Source organism: Canis lupus, chromosome 20 (assembly GCF_011100685.1).
Source record: "Canis lupus familiaris isolate Mischka breed German Shepherd chromosome 20, alternate assembly UU_Cfam_GSD_1.0, whole genome shotgun sequence".
NCBI lineage: Eukaryota > Metazoa > Chordata > Mammalia > Carnivora > Canidae > Canis > Canis lupus.
Window position 1 is genome coordinate 915,658 of NC_049241.1, and position 21,595 is coordinate 937,252.

General features: G+C 45.1%; 1 protein-coding gene across 6 annotated transcripts in view; it reads left to right on the forward strand.

Moving 5' to 3' along the window:
- The window catches only part of CHCHD6 (coiled-coil-helix-coiled-coil-helix domain containing 6), a 249,332-nt gene that overhangs the window by 17,159 nt on the left and 210,578 nt on the right, over positions 1-21,595 (forward strand). For all 6 annotated transcript variants that reach the window (XR_005374490.1, XR_005374491.1, XR_005374492.1 and 3 more), the window contains exons 2-4: positions 3,260-3,380; positions 7,173-7,245; positions 9,444-9,588. Coding sequence is in view for 3 of the 6 variants with exons in the window: in XM_038565446.1 (XP_038421374.1) it covers positions 3,260-3,380; positions 7,173-7,245; positions 9,444-9,588 (339 nt within the window). In the remaining 3 variants the exon portion in view is untranslated. The remainder of the gene's footprint in view (positions 1-3,259; positions 3,381-7,172; positions 7,246-9,443; positions 9,589-21,595) is intronic.

A 21,595-nucleotide genomic window follows, 5' to 3' on the forward strand; every position in this document is an offset into this window, starting at 1 on the left:
GAACATTTTAACCAAGCCCAGGGCAATCACCAATCTACTTTTTATCTTTAAAAGTTTGCCTATTTTGGACATTTCAAATAAGTGGAGTCATACAACATGTTGCCTTTTGTGGCTGGCTTATTTCCCTTAGCATGATGGCTTCAGGTTCATTCATTTGGTAGCATGTATCAGTATTTCATTCTTTTTTTACAGCCAAATAATGTTCCATTGTGCGGATAGACCAAATTTTACTTATTCATTCATCAGTTGATGAACATTTGGGTTCTTCACACTTTTTGGCTATTATGGATAATGCTGATAGGAGCATTCATGTACAAATTTTTGTGTGGATATGTATTTTCATTTCTCCTGAGTTGATATCTGGGAGTGGAATTGTTAGATCAAATGGTAACTCTCTACTCAACCTTTTGAGGGACTTCCAGACTGTTTCCACATTGCTGTGGAACTTTATATTGCTGGGGGTTCTGATTTCTCCATATCCTTGTCAACGCTTGTTACTATCTGATTTTTTAAAAAATTTAAACTAAAATTAAACTTTATAATTTATAGTACATTGTTAGTTGCTGTGTAGAGTTCAATAATAATTCATTAGTTGCATATAACACCCAATGCCCATCATATCATATGCCCTCCTTAATGCCCATCACCCAGTTACTCCATTCCCCCCATCCACCTTCCCTCCAGCAACCCTCAGTTTGTTTCCTATAGTTAAGAGTCTCTCCCTCTCTGATTTTTCCTTCCTTTCTTCTATGATCCTCTGTGCTCTTTCTTATATTCTACATATGAATGAAACCATATGATAATTGTCTTTCTTTGATTCACTTATTTTGCTCAGCATAATACCCTCCAGTTCCATCCATGTTGACATAAATGGTAAGATTTCATCCTTTCTGATGGCTGGGTAACATTCCATTGTATTTATATACCACATCTTTATCCATTCATCTGTTGATGGACATCTGGGCTTTTTTCACAGTTTGGCTATTGTGGACACTGCTGCTATGAACATTGGGGTGCAGGTGCCACTTTGGATCTCTACATTGGGGCAAATACCTAGGAATGCAATTGCTGAGTCATAGGGGAGTTCTATTTTAACTTCTTGAGGAGCCTCCATACTGTTTTCTGACTTTTGATTATAGCCTTCCTAGTGGGTATGAAGTGGTATCTCATTGTTTGAATTTGCGTTTCTCTAATAAATGATGATATTGAGCATCTTTTCATTTGCCTATTGGCCATTTGTATATCTTTCTCAGAGAAATATCTGTTCAGATATTTTTTTGTTCATTTTAAAAATTGAGTTATTTTTCTTTGTATTATTGAATTGTGGGGATTCTTCATATATTCTAAATACATATCCCTTGTCACGTGTATGACAATATATTGTCATATAAATATTGCAAATATTTTCTACCATTTTGTAGGTTGCCTTTTCACTTGCTTTATTATATCTTTTGGTACATAAAACTTTTTAATTTGGATGGAAGTCCAAAATATCTAATTTTCTTTGGTTGCTTGTGCTTTTGGTGTCTTATTAACAAATGCACTGTCAAAGCCAAGGTCATAAAGACTGACCTCTATATTTTCTTTTATTTACCCTTATGTTGTTTTAGCTCCTACTTTTAAGTCTCTGATCCTTCTTGAGTTAACTTTTGTATATGGTGTGAGGTAGCTGTTCAACTTCCTTCTTTTGCATATCAAAATCCAGCTGTACCAATACCTTGTCAATCAATTGAGATATATAGGTTTATTTCTGAATTCCCAGTTCTCTTCCGCTGCAGTGTATGCTTGGTGTTCTCCTGTCCTATATCACTAATTAGCTATTTGATTTGCATTTATTTGAAGTACTAGAGGGACGCAGTTGTTATTATAATCTTTTGTTGCTAAAAAATGTTCATGGTAAACAGTTAAAACAGAGAAGTGCCAAAGTGAAAGTCCTGCCCCAGCTGCTTTGGATCCCACTTCTAGGACGACATAACTGTCGTGTTTCCTATGTAGCCTCAGAGATGTTGGCTTCTGACCAGATACATATATCTGTGTATATGTATATATGTGAAAATTCAGATGCACATTTGTGAATGTGAACATGCACAATACTGACATATTTATTTGTGTTTGTCTGCATTTTTATAATTGCATATCTCTTTTCACAAAATTGAGCTAGATAAAGGATTCTATGACTTTAAAAAATCATGAGGAAATCCCATACATCCCTCCATGTCAGTTGTACACGTTTTACCTCATCCTTTCTTAATGGCTACATAATATTTTATAGAAGGTGTACACCATCATTTCTTCAGCCAGTTCCTTATTGTTGCATATTGATGTTTTTTCCTTTTTTCTTGCTATTCCATTTCTGCTGTGTATATGTGGGAGCACTTTTCTCGGTAGGATACCTGAAAGTGGAGTTGCTGATCCTGGCTTTTGTCTTAAAGTCATTTTTAACATTTTCCCCTCCACTGTGCTTTATTATGCCTTACACATATTAGATACTTAATAAATATTTACTGAAGTGAACTTTTAAGGGTTTTACTCTGGATTTATCCCTAGCTTGCTATTTCATTTCAGTAAACTGTTTTATGACACCCTCATGCCTATTTCCCTTCCTCTGAAATGAATTAAAGTGTTGGTTATCCAGTCTTCATTAGGGAGAACTGCGTTGGAATGAGTCAAGCAGTGTTGTGATGTCTACCCTGTGTGTGGTCCTGGGAATACATGGAGAGGAGGTTGCCCCAGCCCTTAAGGTATTTGCAGATTTTTTAGGATGAGGCCGGTAGGATGTATGACACTTCCCTAAGAGACACATGTATTATGATGGGTACTGTCAGGAAAGATCACATGGAGGAGAGACACTGAGATGCTCTTAAATGAAGGGGAAGCTTTAAACAGGTGGATGTCCTGGGGGTGGATGTCTGCTAGTGGTTCTTGGCTGAGGAACAGCATAATGGATGCAGAGGAGGTGAAGAAAGTGATTCTGTGGAGTGTAGGGTATGTGCGAGCAGCAGCAGGAAACAGCTGGAGGGCCAGTGGGGACATGCTGTGGTCGACCTTGAATCCACACAGGGCTTTGGCACTAATCTGCTAGGTATTGGGCCACTTTGAGAGGCTTTTAAGTGGAATTATATTGTTGAAGTTCGTCTGGAGAGAGTGATGTGCTCTGTCAACCGGGGTCATGGATAAAGGGGTATCTTCATTTCTAGAGGTTTCTGTGATATAACTTTTTCCCCGTCCTTCTCTTCCCATCCCTCAATTCTTCCCTTAGCTGTCTGAAAATGTGGTTAACCGCATGAAGGATTCCAGCCAGCCTTGCAAAGCTGGGCAGTCAGCTCCCCCTCCTGCCCCTCCATCTTCTACATTTGGCAACTCTAAAGGCCCAGAGAAAGGTATGGTAGATGGCAGGGAGTCTGTGGAGGGTGGGAATGGGGTGTGAAAGGAATGACAAACAGCCTTCCTGTCAGAACAGATTTGATAGCTAATGTGGCTTCTGTTTGTTTCTGGGTGATGTAAGCACCTCCTTTCTCATAACTGCTTTTCAGGAGAGTGTGGCTTTCCTGTGTGATAGACACTGTCTGCTATGATGAAAGAGCCACATTTAGTCAGAGTGCCTACTTGTGACTGGGGCCAGACTGTTTGAGTTTCTCAATATGTAACAAATGAAGTAAAAGGGCTTGGTAACTCAGGTAAGAAGTTGCTGTTAAGGATCCCTAAGAGACACATTGTCATTACTGTTTGGTATGGTTCCCAGAGTATTAGGGATTTATGTGAATTGGACCAGCCTGGGGGAATTGAGTTGATGACTTGAGCATTGACCTCAGCACCTTTAACTGAGCCCTCACATCAAGTGATCCTGACCTGGCTTCTGGGACAGTTCACCGTGGGCTTCTAGCAAGGCCTGCCACCCCGTACCTTTCAGGGGTTCCTTTTGCACCCATGGTGGGCTCAGAGTTTCATTTGTTCCCTTCTCTGTGGGGTCCATGACAAATTAAGAAATTTGTGCTTTTCTCCAAACAGTGACTTTCAGCAAACACAAAGGAATGAAACAATTTTATTTTATTTTATTTTAAAAAATATTTATTTATTTATTTATTTATTTATTTATTTATTTATTTATTTATTTATTTATTTATTTATGATAGACAGAGAGAGAGAGAGAGAGAGAGGCAGACATACAGGAGGAGGGAGAGACAGGCTCCATGCCAGGAGCCCAACGCGGGACTCGATCCTGGGACCCCAGGATCACGCCCTGGGCCAAAGACAGGCGCCAAACTGCTGAGCCACCCAGGGATCCCCCTAATGAAACAATTTTAAAAAGGATCTAAGATATTTTAAGATATTTCAAATAAGGATAGTCCTTGGAGCAGCTGCTATTCTAGCCAATAAATACTTGTTTATAAGAATCTGGGTCTTTTGTCTATCAACCACAGCTTGTCTTTTCTGCCAATCTTCCTTATTAGGTAGTAAGACTGTAGAAGGCAGAAGTTGTATCCTGTCCAGTTAGCATTTACTATCTGCTGGTCTGGGATCAGGACAAGTGCCTCATGCTGGTCGTGTACAGTGATGCATAGACAGGGATGCCTCCCTCATGGTACACACAGCTCTAGTTAAGGAGCCAGATGTATAACCCTGTAGGTTATGTGTATCACGATGAAGCAACACTAGAAGCATGCCTATGGCCAGGGTAGCACAGAGGAGTGACTCATTATTTTAGGGAGGAGCTTCAAGAGGAAATGATGGTTAAACTGGATTTTGAAAGATAGAGCAATGGTAGATGAGCAATTCAGGCTTGGTGAACAGCATAAGTACAGTCCCCAGAGGTGTGGCATAGTCTGGCCTATATGGGGCCCTAGGAATGATTTGCTATCTCTGGAATACAGAGTATAAGAAAAGGAGAGCTCTTGAGGTACTGCTCAGGGCCCAGGCTACAGACCTCTACAGAGGCCAGAGACCTCTGCATGCATCCGTAAGGCTGGAACTCCAGCCAGGCCTACCAGCTTGCCACTGTATTGTCTGCCCCAGGGCTTCCTGAGCATCACAACCAATGGGTAACTGGGTTTGGACCCACCCTGAGATCTTTTTGAATATCGATCAGTGAAGGGGCAAATGAGATTCTTGAACCCTCATAAGATGCTCTTGTCTTTTAAAAAGAGGGGTGGGTCCCCACAATATCTCTAGCAACTGACAAGAAGGGGGGTTGAAGAGGGCTCTCACTTAACCCAGTGCACTTGAATAAATTGAATTAACTGGTGAGAGGGAGAAAGTGATGAAATAAGCAAAGAAGGCCAAAATCTGTCATGCATATGTCAGCTTTAGCTTCGGAAGATGAAAGAAAAATTGGTTTCAGTTTTGGTTAAGTTTCAGCGGTTTAAGGAGCAGGAATGGTGGTTCATTTGTCATTTGGGTGTAGTTATAACTATTTTTCTGTTTAAGTGATTGTGAATTTGGGTTTCTGAGTGCTGGAGAATAGTCAGCATAAATGGGCTGTCGTGAAGTTGACTAATTTTAAGATATTTTTACTCTTAAAATTGGTGTTTGCTTTTATTTTAGTGATGAAACAAGATTAGAAAAAGTTAAAATTAAATCCTTATGTCACATCATACCTCAAAATAAATGTCAGAGGAAATAAAAGATTTAAATGTAAGAATTGAAGCCATAAGAGTACAATAATAGTACATAAGGGTAAAACATGTAGACTTTCTAAGCACTCCATCAATTGAAGAAACCCTAAATTAAGAAGAAAAGTGGGAAATCTAACTATAAGAAATTAGACAATTTAGAAAAAAATAAATGAAGAATGAATGATAAACTAGGGGACTATAACATGACAGGGTATTAGCAGTCCTAATATAGAGAGTTCTTAAAGATCTTTGACAATTCAATAGAAAATGCATATGAATGGTCATAAACCGGTGATGAGATTTTCCACTTTGCTAATAGTGAAAGACACACATTAATGAGTGTTACCAGGGGGAAGGGAAATGGGCAGGCTCCTACACACAAGGTGGGAGTGTGGATTAGTGCCACATTTTCTACGTTACTTTCTTAACTATGAAAAAAGAAAATTGTTTGAAAAGCTAAAGTAAATATGATAAATTACATCTCAATAAAGCTGTTGTAAGTAAACATATAAAAACAGGGGGCATATCTCAAAGTAAAAACTCAGCAGTGGTTTACTATTTTTTTTTATTCCCATTTGAGAACCCGGTGTGTTACCCAGGAACACTTAGGTATGCCCTCCTAGCCAGGCAGAGCACTGCTGTGCCCATCCTTCTGTGAGAGGTGGTCTGAAAGCCTGAGACATAGGATGATTGCATTTGGAAGTGCCTTCCTGAAGGGTTGAGTTCTGGAGCCTTTGAGTTCAATGTGCTTTAAAAGGTCTTGGCAGTGGAATAGCAAATCCTCACCTACTCTCTCACAGAGCCTGGTTCTTCTGCAGTATTTTTGCGCAGTTCTAGGCACTGCTACTTTAGAAACCTGTGATGGAGGGGTAGGATGTTTGGCCAAGGCCCTGGAAAGTGTTGTGGTTTGGCTGAAAGGCTGTGGGGAGAGGGGAGTAGCAAAATCTTCAGCGTCACCAAGTGGTGGAGAGACTAGAGTAGACTGGGTTTGCTCAAAAATCACTGAGTTCATGGCCATCAAAAGGGAACCCTTATAACAACTTAAGAGCCCAGTAACATTACAGGTGATGCAGATCAACTGATAGCTAAGTTTCCATTAATATGTGGTGTTTGCCACTTTCAGGGTTAGAAATCTGTAGAGTGGGCTACTAAGGGAAACATCCCCACCAAACCCCCACCAAAACAGAGACCCTGGAGGCTGTCCTTTGAGCATAAAGCAGAGCAGTGGGTATGCTCAGCCTTTCGAGGCTTGTGTTTGGGAGATGACCTAGATTCCAGGTGATTGTAGAGTGAGGAGTGATGGATTGGTAGAACTGCACTCAAGTGGCTGTGCCTGCTGCCTGCCCTACACAGTGAACTGTCCTGGTGCAGGATGAGGAAGCGGATGGGCCTTTGGGCTGCACCTCTCCAGACTGGCTGGATCAAAGATGTGTTCTGTGTCTGTCTGTGGGGCACATCCATCCAGGGATGTATGCTCCTGAGCCCTTTCCTGGATGACCGCCATGCCTTCATGGATCCTAGGCTGCTGCTGACTGGCCTTTTCTTTTCATTCCTTTGTAGACTCCAGAGTGCCCAGGTCTGAGTATAGTGGTGGCCAGAAGTCCTCAGGGGCGGAGGAGGATTTCCTTAAGAGGTAAGCCCGAGTATCCACTCACCCCTGGCCCTGTGCTCTGACTAAACACTCTCTCCTCACCAGATACCTCCCCCTTGCCTGAAGGCCCAAAGGTTTGTCTTACTTAGATTGCACAAGAACCCTATGATATAGGTGGCACAGATCCTAGTTTAAAAATGAAGGAACACCAAAAGTGACCTGAGAGGGTTGATTGCTGATGTTCTTAAAAATTCACTTTAATTTTTTTCCTTTATTTAATTTTATTTTTTTTAATTTTATTTAAATTCAATTAATTAACATATAGTAGAGTATTAGTTTCAGATATAGAGTTTAGTGATTCATCAGTTGCAATACAACACCCAGTGCTCATTACATCAAGTGCCCTTCTTAATGCCCATCACCCAGTTGTCCTTTCCTCCCAAAATTCACTTTAAAAATCTAGGAGTATCACATTAAAAAAAAAAAAAAAAAAAAAAGCTAAAAGTAAGTAGCTGAGTGAGTGGCTGGACCTTCTGTGCCTGTGTATGCATACAGGCATATTTTTAGAGACAGGAAGAAGAAACAGAGCCCCCATAGTTCTAACTGGTTGCCTAGATGATTTGGCTACAGGGTGTTGGTGACTTCCCATTGGCACAGGCCACACCCACAGAGAGCTGGCTACACCTCTTAAGAGCTCAGTAAGGGGTCTGGGTCCCCTCCCCTGAGGCACAGAGGCCCTCGGAATGCAGATGTGTTTTCTGATTGTGCCCTGCACTAGTTATGTGATCCCAGAAAATCACTGCATTTCTCTGGTTCCTGGAGAAGGGCATAAATGGAGTACCTCTTTGATGGGAGTGTTGTCCTGAATAAACATGTTACTGCAAACGAAGCACTAAGCCTAGCACCCGGGAGTTCTCAGTGAATGTTCACTGTAGTTGTCATTGACTGGCTTCCTCTATACCTATATACCCTATAGAGTATAGGTATATACTATACCTATACTTTTTTTATATACTATATAGGTATAGTATATACTATACCTATACCTATACTTTTTTTTTAAAAAGTTTTTAAATTTTTTTTCCTCTACCCTTTAGGACATAGTGCAGTGGCTTAGGGGGCCCAATGTTAGCCACTGTTGAGTGGCTCTCTCAATTAGGTCAGCTGAGCTGGGTCTGTTCCATAGTCATGGATTGAAATCCACATTCTAAGATCCACATAGATTCTAAATCCACATTTCTCCTCTCTGATCCTAAGAGGCTTCTCCAAGAATAACTAACCTGAACCTTTTTTTTTTTTGTACTTCTAAATATTTTTAAAATGTTCAACTAACACATGCTAATGAAAGACTTAGGAAATATATAAAATGAAAAAATCAGCCATAGATTCAGAATAACCCCTGTTAATATTTTGAGTATTTCTTTCAAATGTCTTCTTACACCTAGTTTAGGATTATTTTTTCAAAGTTACATATAATTTTAAATCTTCTAATTTTCACATAGTTTTACAGTTATCTTCCATTTGTCAAACTGGCTTTATAAACACTTTTATTAGTATTGTTTATTGGTTCTCATTTTTTTAGATTTTAGCCTATTGACAAATCTAAGAATATATTGGTCTAATGATGATGTCATATACCATTGCTCAATTGTACCGTATGTCCTTTAACTTGACCTTGATGTTGGACATGTAAGTTGTTTGTGTTTTTGTACATCATAGTAAATAATTCTTGTAAGAGCATCTTGGTACTAACAACCTTTTTCTGTCTTCAGGATTATTTTGCTAGGCAGAATGCCCAGAAATAGGTCAGATGGTAGGAATACATTCAGGATGAAGAGTTAAACGTTCCAAACAAGACTGCCATCATCTGAACTGTTCATGCTTTCAAATGGAGGCAGAAGAATGTGGGCTTCCCACCTTGCCTGTCTGCTGTGTAGGAGTGGCTGGCCCAGGATTGCACCTGTGCCCCGAGAATGTCTCATTTGCCATATGGCTGATTGCTCATCTGGTGGTCAGGTCTCCTTGTTCCTAATCCGTATTGTCCTGGTGAGAATATGTCACTCTACCCCCTTGCCCTGGGGATATCACTCATGCCTGATCTCTCCCACTGGCCTCAGAGATCTCTTGGTCCACAGATCCCTATCCCCTGCCAGCGGAGTGAACATGCAAACCTTGTCTTGGCCACGTTCTGCCAGTCAGGCCATCTGCATCTGCTTCCGTCCATTTTTTTTCTGGCACAGGTATAAACAGGAGCAGGCCAGGGTCCAGGATGAACTATTCCAGGTGGTGACAAGGGAAAGAGAGGCAGCCACAAAGCACAGGAGTGCATCCCTGCAGCGGGGAGAGGGCAGCGTTGACCAGGAGAAGCGGAAGTCAGCCCAGCTGGTGAGTACACATCTCCCTGAACTGGCCTTTTGTGCTTCCGCAGCACTGGGAGGCAGAGGTCAGGCCCCAGAGCCTGATCTGTCTGAAGCCCTGGGGCCTGGTTTCACCTCTGCGGAAAGGGTATCTTTCAGGGGACCAGGGGCTTGAGTTCTTCTAGCCCCAACTCTGCCGTTGACTTGCTTTGCTGCCTCTGGCTGGTATTTTCAGTCTCGGGAGTGCTAGGTTTATACATTCAGCAGTCTGGTCCCTCTGTCTGAAAAGTCACAGTTGTAAGCAGTATGTGTGCCAGGAGGCTGTGAAGGGAGAGCACTAGTGGCTTGAGGGCATGCAATAATGAGATGGAGAGCCCAATTTTTTAAAGGTAGGCAGCCTGGATATAAGTCCTAGCTCCCTGCTTTCTTGCTTGGGCCCATTCTCCAGTGTCTATGAGCCTTGGTCGGGAATCATGATGTTTGCACATAGGATGGCCCAAGGGATTAAGTGAGGTAATAACTGTCCTGGGCTTAGCATGTGCCTGGTGGATTATAAAAGTGCACTGTTATTGCTGTTATTGTTATTAATATGTTTAATTGATCGGACACTACTAGTTAGGATTCTTTCTGCTGCAAGTGAAGGCATCATGTCACAATACTAGAAGTCTAGAATGCGCCAGGGTTGACTAATTCAGCAGTTCACCAGCATCGTCATGGACTCCTGTTCTCCTGCTACTCTGCCGTCTTCAGTGTGCCAGTGTGTCCTCAGGCCAGACATTTCCTCAGTTCGATGATAGGTGCCCCACACCCTGCCACGTCTTACATGGATGGAGACGTACCCATCAGGAGAAGAGAGAACTTTCCCATGAGCTCCTGGCAGAAGGCCTCTGACCTCACACTGGCCTGAACTACACCAGGTCCCCATGGCTCAGCCAGTCCTCCACAAAGGGAGCAGAGAGGGCCTCACTGACTGGAGCTAGGACTCTTCTCTGGTCACACTTGGGTGGGGGGGAAGTGGGCATCCAGATAGAATGAGGACTGATGGTAATGGTTCTCCCAAGTCCATTTTCATGTGGGAAGACCCCCACATATCCAAGAAATTCTCTGACACCAGTGGGGTATCCTCCGATGCAGCTCAGTCCTCAGACTCTATGGGGCACATGACTGCCCCCTCCCTGCACGTCAGCCACTACTCAAAGTCCAGGTCTTCCCCTGTGCTTTTGGCTGACGGTTGTTAATTAGAGGTTCCCATGATCCCCTCATTTGACTGATTTGCTAGAGTGGCTCATGGAACTCAGAGAAACTTACTAAAAGGACTTACCTCAGGAATAGCCAGATGGGTGAGATACATAGAGCAGGGTCTACGGGGAAAGGTTATGGAGCTTCTCTGTCCTGTGTGCCATGCTCCCACAACATCTGTGTGTTCACCAACCTGGAAGCTCTTCAGATCCAGTTATTTTGGAATGAAACTGGGGTGAGGCTTCATTACCTAGGCATGACTGATTAAATCATTGGTCATTGGTGATTGAACTCAGCCTCCAGTCCCTTTCCTCTCCCTGGAGCTCAGGGGTAGGACTGAGCCTTCCAACCCTGTAATCATGGGGTTGGCTCCTTTGGTAACTAGTCCTCATCCTTAGGTGCAGTCCAAAAGTCATATTATTAACGTAAAAAAAGAAACCTTTATCTCTCTCATCACTTAGGAAATTACAAGAATTTTAGGAGCTCTGTGCCAGAATAGTAGATAAAGACTAAATATTTAGGTCTTACTATAAATCATGGTATCACAGCAAGAAATGGGGGTGGGGAGAATGTCTGCAGCAACATCTACTATGATCTGCCTCAGAGGCCAGGGGCTGGGAGATGAGCAGCAGCCCTAGGCCTTATGTAGGTGGCCTGGTGTACCCTGTGCTCCACAGAAGGAAGTTGGAGATGAGGTGAATTACCACTTGGGACTGTGCCCTGGGTGGTGGCCAGGAGGAAGTCCTTTGCATGGATGTTGGAAGCTTCGGTAGGCACATAAGAAATGCTGGTTGAACTAGGCCCTCTGGGAAATAGAACTGGTGTAGCCTTGCCCTTGGGAAATTTTCACTGTAGTGGGGAAGACAGACTTAAACCAGAAACTTAGAAAAAGCCCACATCGGTTTCAGTAAACATGAAATGGAGGCAAAGATGTACTTGAGGATGCAAAGGCAGTGGTGTCAGCTGCTGATGGAAGACATGGCTTTGACCCCAGCCTTGAGTGATATAGGGCCCCGAGGCTGAGGGTGCCACTGCTGGGAGATAGGTGGGTATGGAGGTGGTGAGAGGACACAGTGAGAGAGGGGAGCGAGATGTGAAGCCTTATAGAAGACCTCTGACACCTTGCAGACTTGACCCACAAAATAGCCCATGGTGACTCTGAAACCACAGATGAGTCACTGGAGTCCATGAGGATGATGATGATGTGGATCTGACTGGTGTTTTTAGAACCCTGTGGCATCCTGGTGAAAAGACTGTTGGTGCAGAGAGAAACTCAGGTGAGGATGTGGTTTTAGGGACTCTGGCCGTCAGTCTCTGCAGGGCAGGTGGTTGTCACCCTCTGCTGGGAGACTGACAACCAAGTTGAAAGGGCCCCGGAGGTGAAGGGTTAATCAATACGCTATGAGCAAACCAAACTGGCCACCTGGGATAGTTGCCTACCGTGGAAAATTGCAGCCTACAGGTGTGGTATTTCTTCCTTCTCACCTGGAACGTGTTAATTGCAGTGAAAGGGAATTCACAGCTTCCCTTCTTCCGCCTGTGAAGGAGAAGTCTGGGTCCTGCCTCCTCAAGACTATTCTTGGAGGTGAACATTTACAGGAGGAAGGGGCTTAAATGACCTTCACAACAGCTGTGTGGGTTTTCTTCTTCTTCTTCTTTTTTTTTTTTTTTTAACAAAGCGTAACTTTCAAGTAAAGAAAATACATCTTGATTTGATCCTACCCTACCTCCCCAATTTCTTGATGGATAATGCTCTTCTGAACCTGAATTCCTAGGGAACAGTGAAGTAAGTGACTTCCTTCATTTTGAATATGTTGATTAACTACTTTTCTGGGTGTTCCCATTTTTTGCCTGTTCAGCGTCCACCTGTCCATGTGGTCAGTGTCATGTTTCCTTTTGGGAACTTACCTGTCTCCTGTTGTGTGTTGTGTTGGTGGAATTGCAATCCCAGTGCCCATCTTCCTTTATGGAAGCCATCTTTTCTTTCTCCCTGCCGCGGCATAACCAGGGCCCAAGGGCAGCTAGTCTAAACCCTCTTTCTGGGGACTTTGGTTCTGAGTGAGTGAGGAGGCCAGGGTGGAACTGTGCACTGTAGCTGAGGCCTGCTCATCAGGATCTTCATCCAGTGAGGCTATCTTGCTGTTTCCCACACCTCCACAGTGCCCATCGGTTTCCGTCTGGTCCTTCTGCCTTCTTGAGGATTGAATCATCTGCTGATGACCTGTGGTCAGCTCTCCTTTGCTTGAGTTAGCCAGAGTTGGTTTCTGTTACTCAGTGTGATAGCAGATGCAAGAGACCCATGAGCCTGGTTTCGAAGGCTTCAACGAGTGAGTGCGAACGGAGGAGAAGGGAAGCCAGCACCAGGCCCTTCTGTAAGTCCACAGGGGCATGAGGCACTCACCTAGATGCTGAGCGATACTGCAGCCATCCCTTCCACTTGGGGTGCTGTGGCTGGCAGGACCCTTTAGTGGAGATAATTTCAAAAGTATGTGTACTTTGGAGGATTTAAATAAAAGGAAAAGAGTGGAGAAAGGACCCGAACACAAGCGTAGGGAACTTTCTTTCCTCATCGGAGCCTTCTGTAGGTATGAATTGAAGGAGCCTGCTGGGCAGGGCACTTGAGGCCCTAGTATTTGGGTTCACAACACATTGTCCTAACCCTGGAGCCAGGTGGGACCCTGAGGCAGACAAAGCTGTCCGCCTCTCCTTGGTGCCGTCTCTGTCTGGGCCTGCACCCGTGCACCTGTAGCCGTTTCTGGGGAACCTTTCCCCAAGTGTGCGGAGTGCGGTTTCATATTTAATGTGCTCTTCTGCCCTCTCTTTGACAGTATTGATTTTCTAACCCTATTCTGCATGAGGGAATGATTCAGCTCGTTATTGGACAAAGTTAATAAAGCTAATGACAAGGAAAGGTAGTAATTTTTATAACCTGCTTCTGATGACAGAAGTGTTGCCATTTCCTATCTAGTGCAGTAGCGGGCTGTTTTTGAGTATGTTTATGTGTATTCCCTGTTGCTTGCAACCTGATACAGCCCCAGATGTAATTGGGGTGAAGGCCCTGGGTGCCAGTGGAGCCTGTGGGAGTGAGGTATGCTTTCCTCTGAGTTGGGGGAGGACGTTTGGAGTCCCAGATGTTCTGGAGAGAAACGAGAAAGAACAGAGCGGTTTCTGGGGCTGAGTCTTCTGATGGGCAGAGCTTCATTTTTGGGGAGAATGAGATTTATGACCTTGCCTATTGGGACTCCTGACACATCAGGTATGAGATTGCAGTACACCTGACGGAAAGCAAAAATTTCCATTTATTTTATTTTTTTTTGGTGAGCAATTATTTTATTATTTCCTCTATATATTCTTTGCATGCCTGTTATGGTAGGCACTGGGTTCATTTCTTGATAAATGGAAATAAATGAGAAATAGCTTCTGTTCTTGAGGAGCTCTGTTTGTTAGAGAAGGTAAGTATTCTCAGAAGTGACTGGATAGTGTTACAGTTTCAGACCAAAGGGAAAGGAAGGCACTCAAGGAGGAAGGAGGCAGTGACAACAGCCCCTTCTTGGCAGGGTAGGAAAGTCTCCTGAGGAGAAGTGACCCATGGGCTCGTTCTTGAAGACTGAGGAGGGGCTCACCAGAGGGAGAAGGCTGGGAAAGGATATTTCTGATGAAGGAGCAGAGGCCAAGGGCGCATGGAGTCAAGCTGCTTGGCTGCCTTCTGCTGAGGGTGGGGTATGGCAGGCAGGTGTGGGCCTGGGATGAAATTCTGCAAGTCTGATGGCGACCTTCCAGGGAGGGTTTTCTCACTCCTCAAAAGAGACACACAAGAAGAGAGACCTTTTCTTCTAGCAGACAGTAGCCATGGTGAAAGGTCTAAAATGGCAGGTGAAGTGGGGGCCAAATCCTGCCACCAGCTAGACACTGTAAGTGAGTCCCTCCCTGGATGTGTCCACCTGAACTGAGGACTCACCAAAAGAAAGTGGCTGTCCTGCTCCACATTCCAGTCTGCAGGGGAGGTTTGATCTCCTGCGCCTTCTTTTCAATGTGCTGACCCTCTAGAAGCTGCCACCTTAGCTCTATGAAGTCTGTGGTCAGTATTTAAGGAAAGTGATAGGTTTGGAAGTTTCAGAGTTGTAATTTTCTGAAATCCTGAGTGAGATAGGTTACAGCTATAGCCTTTCTTCCTACCTCTCCCCTCTTACCTTCATAAGTCTCGTTCTTCAGATTATAAGCTCCTCAAGGAGAGGAACTGTGGTGTGATCATTGTGGACTTCTAGGTAGCAGTCAGCAAATTATAGATGTGCACTGATGGCTAGGGAATCATAGCTAGCCAGAGCTCCAGTGGAGGAGGGGCGTGGGGCAGAGTCTCCTACTTTGGAGACTTTTTTTTTAAGGACTTTATTTATTTGAGAGAGAGAAATACATATAGAGAGAGCAAGTGAGCAGGAATGAGTGGGCAGAGGGAGAAGGAGAAGCAGACTTCCCACTGAGTGGAGAGCCCCAAGTGGGGCTGGATCCCAGGACCCTGAGATCACGGCCTGAGCCCAAGTCAGAGGCTTCACGGGCTCAGCCACCCAGGTGCCCCTGGAAACGTCTGCACAGGAGTCCTCGTTCAGCCTCTGGAGGCCTCCTCGCAGTGCCCTGTTGTGAACAGGTGGAAGCATATACCCACATCAGTGCTCTCTGGATAGCAATTCACAGTGTGCCTGACACACTCTGCTTCTAAAACAAAGCAAAACAAAACAAAACAGCCGGGTGGCCCTGGTAGCTCAGCGGTTTAGCGCCGCCTTCAGCCCAGGGTGTGATCCTGGAGACTGGGGATTGAGTCCCATGTCAGGCTCCCTGCATGGGGCCTGCTTCTTCCTCTGCCTGTGTCTCTGCCTCTATCTCTCTCTGTGTGTCTCTTGTGAACAAATAAATAAAATCTTTAAAAAAAACCAAAACCAAAACAAAACAACCTTTTACTATAATGATATCTTGGAGACAACTAGTTTACACGAGTCCTGATCAGAGGCTTACAGACTTGGGGTTTAACTTGCCTGGAAGAAGGTAGACGGTGGGACTGGTGGCTCACCTGTGGGGTCTGGGAGTTCTCTGCTTGACGTGCAATGAGGAGGCCTGACCCCTGGGGCCAGCTGCTTGGCATGGCTGTTTGTTTTAGAATATTAGTGACCTGAGACTCTGATGGCCTTATCCTTATGCCTCCTCCAATTTGAGCTACAGACCAAGACCTTGAATTCCTGTGGAGATGGATTTGTCAGCACCTAGATGGTTGGTAAAAGCCATAACCAGAAAAGAAAAACCCAAAAAGGGTCTGCAATCCATAGCCTCTTTCTTTGCTTCTCAAAACTTTACTGTTTTTTTTTTTTCTTTCCTAGATTAGATCAGGGGTTGACAAACTTTCTCTGTAAAGAGCCAGATAGTAAATATTTTAGATTTTGTAGGCCACATATGGTCTCTGTCACACATCCTTTGTTGTTGTTTTTACAGCTCTAAAAAATGTAAAAACACATTCTTCGCTCAGAGGCCATACCAAAAGAGGCGATAGGTTGGATTTGACTGGTAAGCTGTAGTTTGCTGACCCCTGGACTAGATAACAGATCCAGAGATTGTAATTGTTTGGGTCTCTGAGTTACCAGATGCTTCAGCAGCTGGGGATGGGGGAGGCTGTGGAGCTGGCAGGGATCCTAGTTTCTCAGTGGTGTTTATTCCTGTGAGAAGTTTCATGGCACCGTGGTACCTGATTGCCTCAGTCTTCTGAGGGTAAAATGAGGACATTTCTGGAGACAGCCCAGTGGGCAGTTGGGGAAGAGTCATGAACTTCTACTTTAATTCCTCATTCTTTTTTACATTTGGCATTTTTTTTTAGGGTTTCCATTTTTCTACTGTAATTTCCTATCATTTGTCCACCTTTTCCTGTGGATCCTCTAAACCTATTTATCATAATTGTCTGAAGTCTCTGATAATTCCAACATCTGGGTCATCTCTGAGTTTGGTTCAGTTGATTATTTACTCTTTTGATAGTGGGTTCCATTTTCCTACAGCTTTATGTGCCTTGTAATTTTTAAAAAAGATTTTATTTATTTACTTTTGAGAGAGAGCACATGCAGGAGTGAGCATGAGCTAGGGGGAGGGGCAGGGGGAATAACAGGCTCCCTGCTGAGTGGGGAGCCTAACGTGGAACTCAAACTCAGGACTCTGGGATCATGATCTAAGCCGAAGGCAGACACTTAACTGGCCTGAGCTGCCGAGGCGCCCCTACCTTGTAATTTTTTATTGATACTGGAGATCATGTGTAGAAGAACAGTAGAGGCTGAGGAGAATAGCGCTTATGCCCAGAACTGGCCATCTTCTTTTGACAGGCCATTAGTGTGGGAGGCTGGGTAAATCTAGTCTATACTTGAGCAGGGTTGGCTCATACTATGTGAAGGTAGGACCCATACCTTCTTTTCAGCGGGCTTAGGATCTGAGCACTGCAGGGTTTATCTGCGCTGCTTTGCTTTCCCATCAGACTTTGTCCTGGGGGTGCTTCTTTGCAGCTTTTTTAGCTGCAGGCAGCTGCCGGGTGGTGCTCAGTATAACCCCTGGAGTACCATGGGCTTCTCTCCATCTTCTGCTGGGCTTTCAGGTGTCCACTGGCCCTGTGCACCTGTAAATCAGGGGTCCATGGAGGGGATCTCAGTCACTTTTCCTGCCGCTTTCAAACAATATAGGTAAGGAGGCTTATAACCGATGCCACATTTATTTCATACTTTCCTTTGGTTGGTAACACTTTAAAGTACACTTCACACCCCAGGGGAGATGAGAAGGCAAAGTAAAATGAGTGATTTTGCTCCTCTCTGAATGCCCGGGCACATATGGCTAGTGTTGTATTGGGCCAGACCTTCTACAAGGCAGACAAGGTGCAAAGGACATTCCACGCAGCTGACCACCGCCACGCCTCTTTTACAGCCACATTTACTCAAAGAGCAAGGGTGAGTACATTCAGTTTCTTAGAGAATTGGAATAATTATTTGGAAGGGGTACTGAGGCCTCCTGGGTTCCTACTTTCCTTATTAAGGTTGAAGTTAAAATTATCTGGCCTTACAGCCATATGGTAGGATAATTTTTAGAGCGAGGAAAACAAGATAGGCTTGTATGAAAACTGGTTCAACCATATTTTTAATTGATTACACACCATAAAAGAAACTTTGGTTTTATTTTTCATATATTTTATACAACCTCGGGGTAGGGGAGGGCATAAAAAACAGACAGGGACTAAGAGCCTGGCACCCAAGTCCAGGGAGGGCCCCTAGTGCATTAGGTCTGGATCATGATGCTTGTGAGGATCGACCCATGAGGCTGTTGGTGTGAAATGCCTGGCACCCAGGAGCTCCAGGAATAGGGCTAGAAGCTGACAGAACTATGCCCAGATGAGCCCATCACTGAGGTTCCTTCACTCCTCTGTGCTGTTTCCTTCCTGGGGTAGAAATGGGCGTTGACAGGGTTGTGCATTGTTGGGCAAGTTATAACTTCTCCTCTTCTCTGCTTCCATCGATGGACTCATGACATGGGGTCATTGTGAACTGATTCCTAGAACAAATTGGTCCTGCAGGCTCCTGCCCAGCCCTCTGGAGAGACAGGCTGCAGTAATGTGGAGGTGGTGGTGGTGGTGGGGTGCTCACAGAATCACCTTGTTTGTGGGCAGATGGCTTGGGGCTTTCCACCTGTGTGGCATGGTATTGAGGGCCCTCCCATTCAGCCTTTCCCATGGTAGCTATTCACCTGTGGCACTTAGCTCTTGGTTCATCTCTCTGCCTGCTCTGTGTCAGGATCACCTGGGAACTTGGCACAGATACACATAATTGGATCTTAGGCCAGAAACAGCTGGATTGGACTTTGTCTCTGTGACCCTGGAATCTGTATTTTGAATAGCCCCCACCTGATGCCAGTACAGTAGGCCCAAGGCTGGCTCCTGGACTGATGTTGGGAGCCAGGTATCCACAGTGGTTCTGCCCCTTTCACTGTTTGGGCCCTGAGGGATGTGCGGTGTTCCCACTGGTGATGTGGCTCCCTGCAGTACTCGAGGGCAGAGGCTGTGCTGTTTGAAACGCGTACCGAGTGTCTGAGGGATCCTGGCCCCGATGTGGCTCACTACCTACATATATGCCTTTGCCAGACTTCTTGGCCTCAGAGGAAAGCAGGAAATCTCTACTGGTACCATGCCCTAGGAAGAAGGGTCAGGCGAGCTGGGTGTGGCATTTTGGGGGGCGGGCAGGTGGTAAGAAGCTGTTGCCAGAGGGAGCAGTGCCAGCTCCAGGACATGAGTGATATCAGGTGGCACCCGTCAGACTCCCGGCAATAATGTGTGCTGTGTGAGAGCAGAGCCTTAGTTCCTCATAGCAGTAGCCCATGTGATATTTGAGGCATGTGGCAGGAGTAGAAAAACCTTATCAAGGCATTTAGACTTACTTGTTAGCCATGCATGGGAGGGCGACTACGGTCTAGCTGCTTCCAGGTCCCTGGGTGATGCCCCCCAATGAGCCCAATAGACCTGAGGGTTGAGCTCCTGGCATTGCCCCTGGGAAGCTTGTTAGGCTCCTGTTTCCTGTCCACCTCATTAGATACATGGTGATGATGTCCTTGAGGTGCAAAAGTCCTGTTTTCTCCTCAGCTGTTTTACACATTTTGAACCACCAGGAAGATGGGGGTTACCCTGGCAGTGAGGAGATGGAGGACTACGGTGAGGGCATGTGTAGTGAGGTGGGATGGAGAGGTGCCACAGGGTCCGGGGGGCTCGTCTGGACAAAGTCACTGGGGCAGTGCCAGCTGAGCAAGGAGGTGGTAAGCAGCAGTCTCTAGCTGTTTGAATATTAGTAGAAGGTGGAAGATGTGTGGATTCCTTCTCTTTAAAGAAAGCTGTTGCTCTGTGGACTTCTCAGATGAAAATGCAGGGATTTCAGAATCTGTTCCAGAATGGCCCTCCTGTAAGAAGGGAGATCCCCACACTTTGGGGTAGTGAAAGATGTGCATTTAGTTCTCTTATTTAAGAAGTTGGAATTCCAAGTGGGTTTTACAGCCTGGGTTGATTAGGATTTTGTGCAGCTTCCTCCTCTTCACCGTTTCACGGATCTGCAGATGCCTTTAGTTGTCCCTTCCTGGCTCTGGTGCACAGCTCAGGTGACCTCTGCTGTGTGCTGACAGAAGCTGGAAATCCTCATTAGCTGCTAACTTTGTTAGGCAAATGGCTGATTACGGTTCCATTCCTGGTGTCATTGCTTCTAATTAGCAGATCGCATGTCTACGAAAATGTCTCAGCACCAGGGATAAGCTAAAGAGGCTGACAGCTGGGGCTGGGATCTGGAGAGAATTGCGAAAGAAGCTTTTTCTCTTAAGCCTCTTGAGGGAATCTGCTGCCGACCTCAGCCAGGCTCCTTGGCCTCTGTGTGCCTGATGGGTCCCAAGGGGTCTGAGCCACAGACTTCCTTGGAATAACTCAGCAGCAGGGGTGTGGTCGTGGGGTGGTGACCTGAGCCATCTGACGTGCATCACAGCAGCAGGTGGCAACTTACTGACCTACTGCTTTGTGTCTTATGAAAAGATCAGGACCTGGCTGAGAGTGTAGGGCTTTTGTGTTTTGAGCAGGTCTTGTGTACTTGGTAAGCCTAAAATTGTAGGGAAACCTGACTTCGGAACTGGTGATGGAGTCAGAGAGCATATGCTGGCACCCTGGCCTCTGAGAGGACGCAGGCCATCAGGGATGGTGGTGCTCAGCAGCATTACATGCTGTTTGTGCCTGCTCGGTACCCATTCCATTCCTCTTCTTCTTAGAAGTAGTGCCTGCCACCCCTGCTGCTTGCTTCATGCCTGTGGATTGAGTGGGGCGGGCCCTCCAGCCCTGATTGATCTTGGCAGCAGTATGTTTTCTTTTTCTGTCCTGCTTGAGTGAGATTGGGCTGGTGCCTGCCTACTTCCATGCATGCCTCTAGGATGCCGGTAGGGCTGTGGAGAGGGGAGGGTCATGGTTTATTTTAAGTCTGTTTGTGTGGTTTATTCACATAGTCTTTGGGGAGCTACCGTTTTCCCTTTCCTTTTTTCTGAAAAAAAAAAAAAAAAAAGTTTTAGATTTTTCAATTAAGTAGATTGTGTTTGTCCCTTTGGGTAGATACCACTGCTGGCGACTGACAAGGTAAAGAATTAAAAAGGGATTATTTGGCTGACAGACAACAGCAAGTAGGACAGGAGAAAAGTCTCGGACATTTTCCCCTTAATCTTGTGTCTACTCAGTGGCTGAGGGAGATCCCCATCTCATATGTCAGGGCTACAGGTGAGTGCTCTTGGACAGAGCAGCATGTGCACCAATCAGGAGCAGTTTGGGCTATAACAGAAGCCCAGGTGGCAGTGGCTTAAACAGTGGAGGTGTGTTTATTTTATGAATAAGTCTGTGGCAGACAGCTCAGGCGGGACTGGTGGCTCAGGACATCAGGAGAGATCCATTGACCTCCTTTCCTTTTGATCCACTGTTCTCAGTGCAGCTCTCCTCATGGCCTCAGGATGACTACTGTGCCTCCAGATATCTCTTAGTTTTCCAGGCAGGAAGAGGGAAGGCCCAAAAGCCTTTGCCTACTCAGGTTTTATTTTCTGTAGGAGGGACACCGTCTTCAGGGAGTCTCACCAACACAACTATTTCATGGCATTACCTCTGGCTAAGAGTGAAACTGGGATAGTGAGCAATTTTAGCTGGGCACCTGACTGCCCCCCAAAATCAGGTTTGTTTTTAAAGAAGGAGCTGAATGCTGGTCAGGTACTAAGTGGCATGTTTTCTCGCA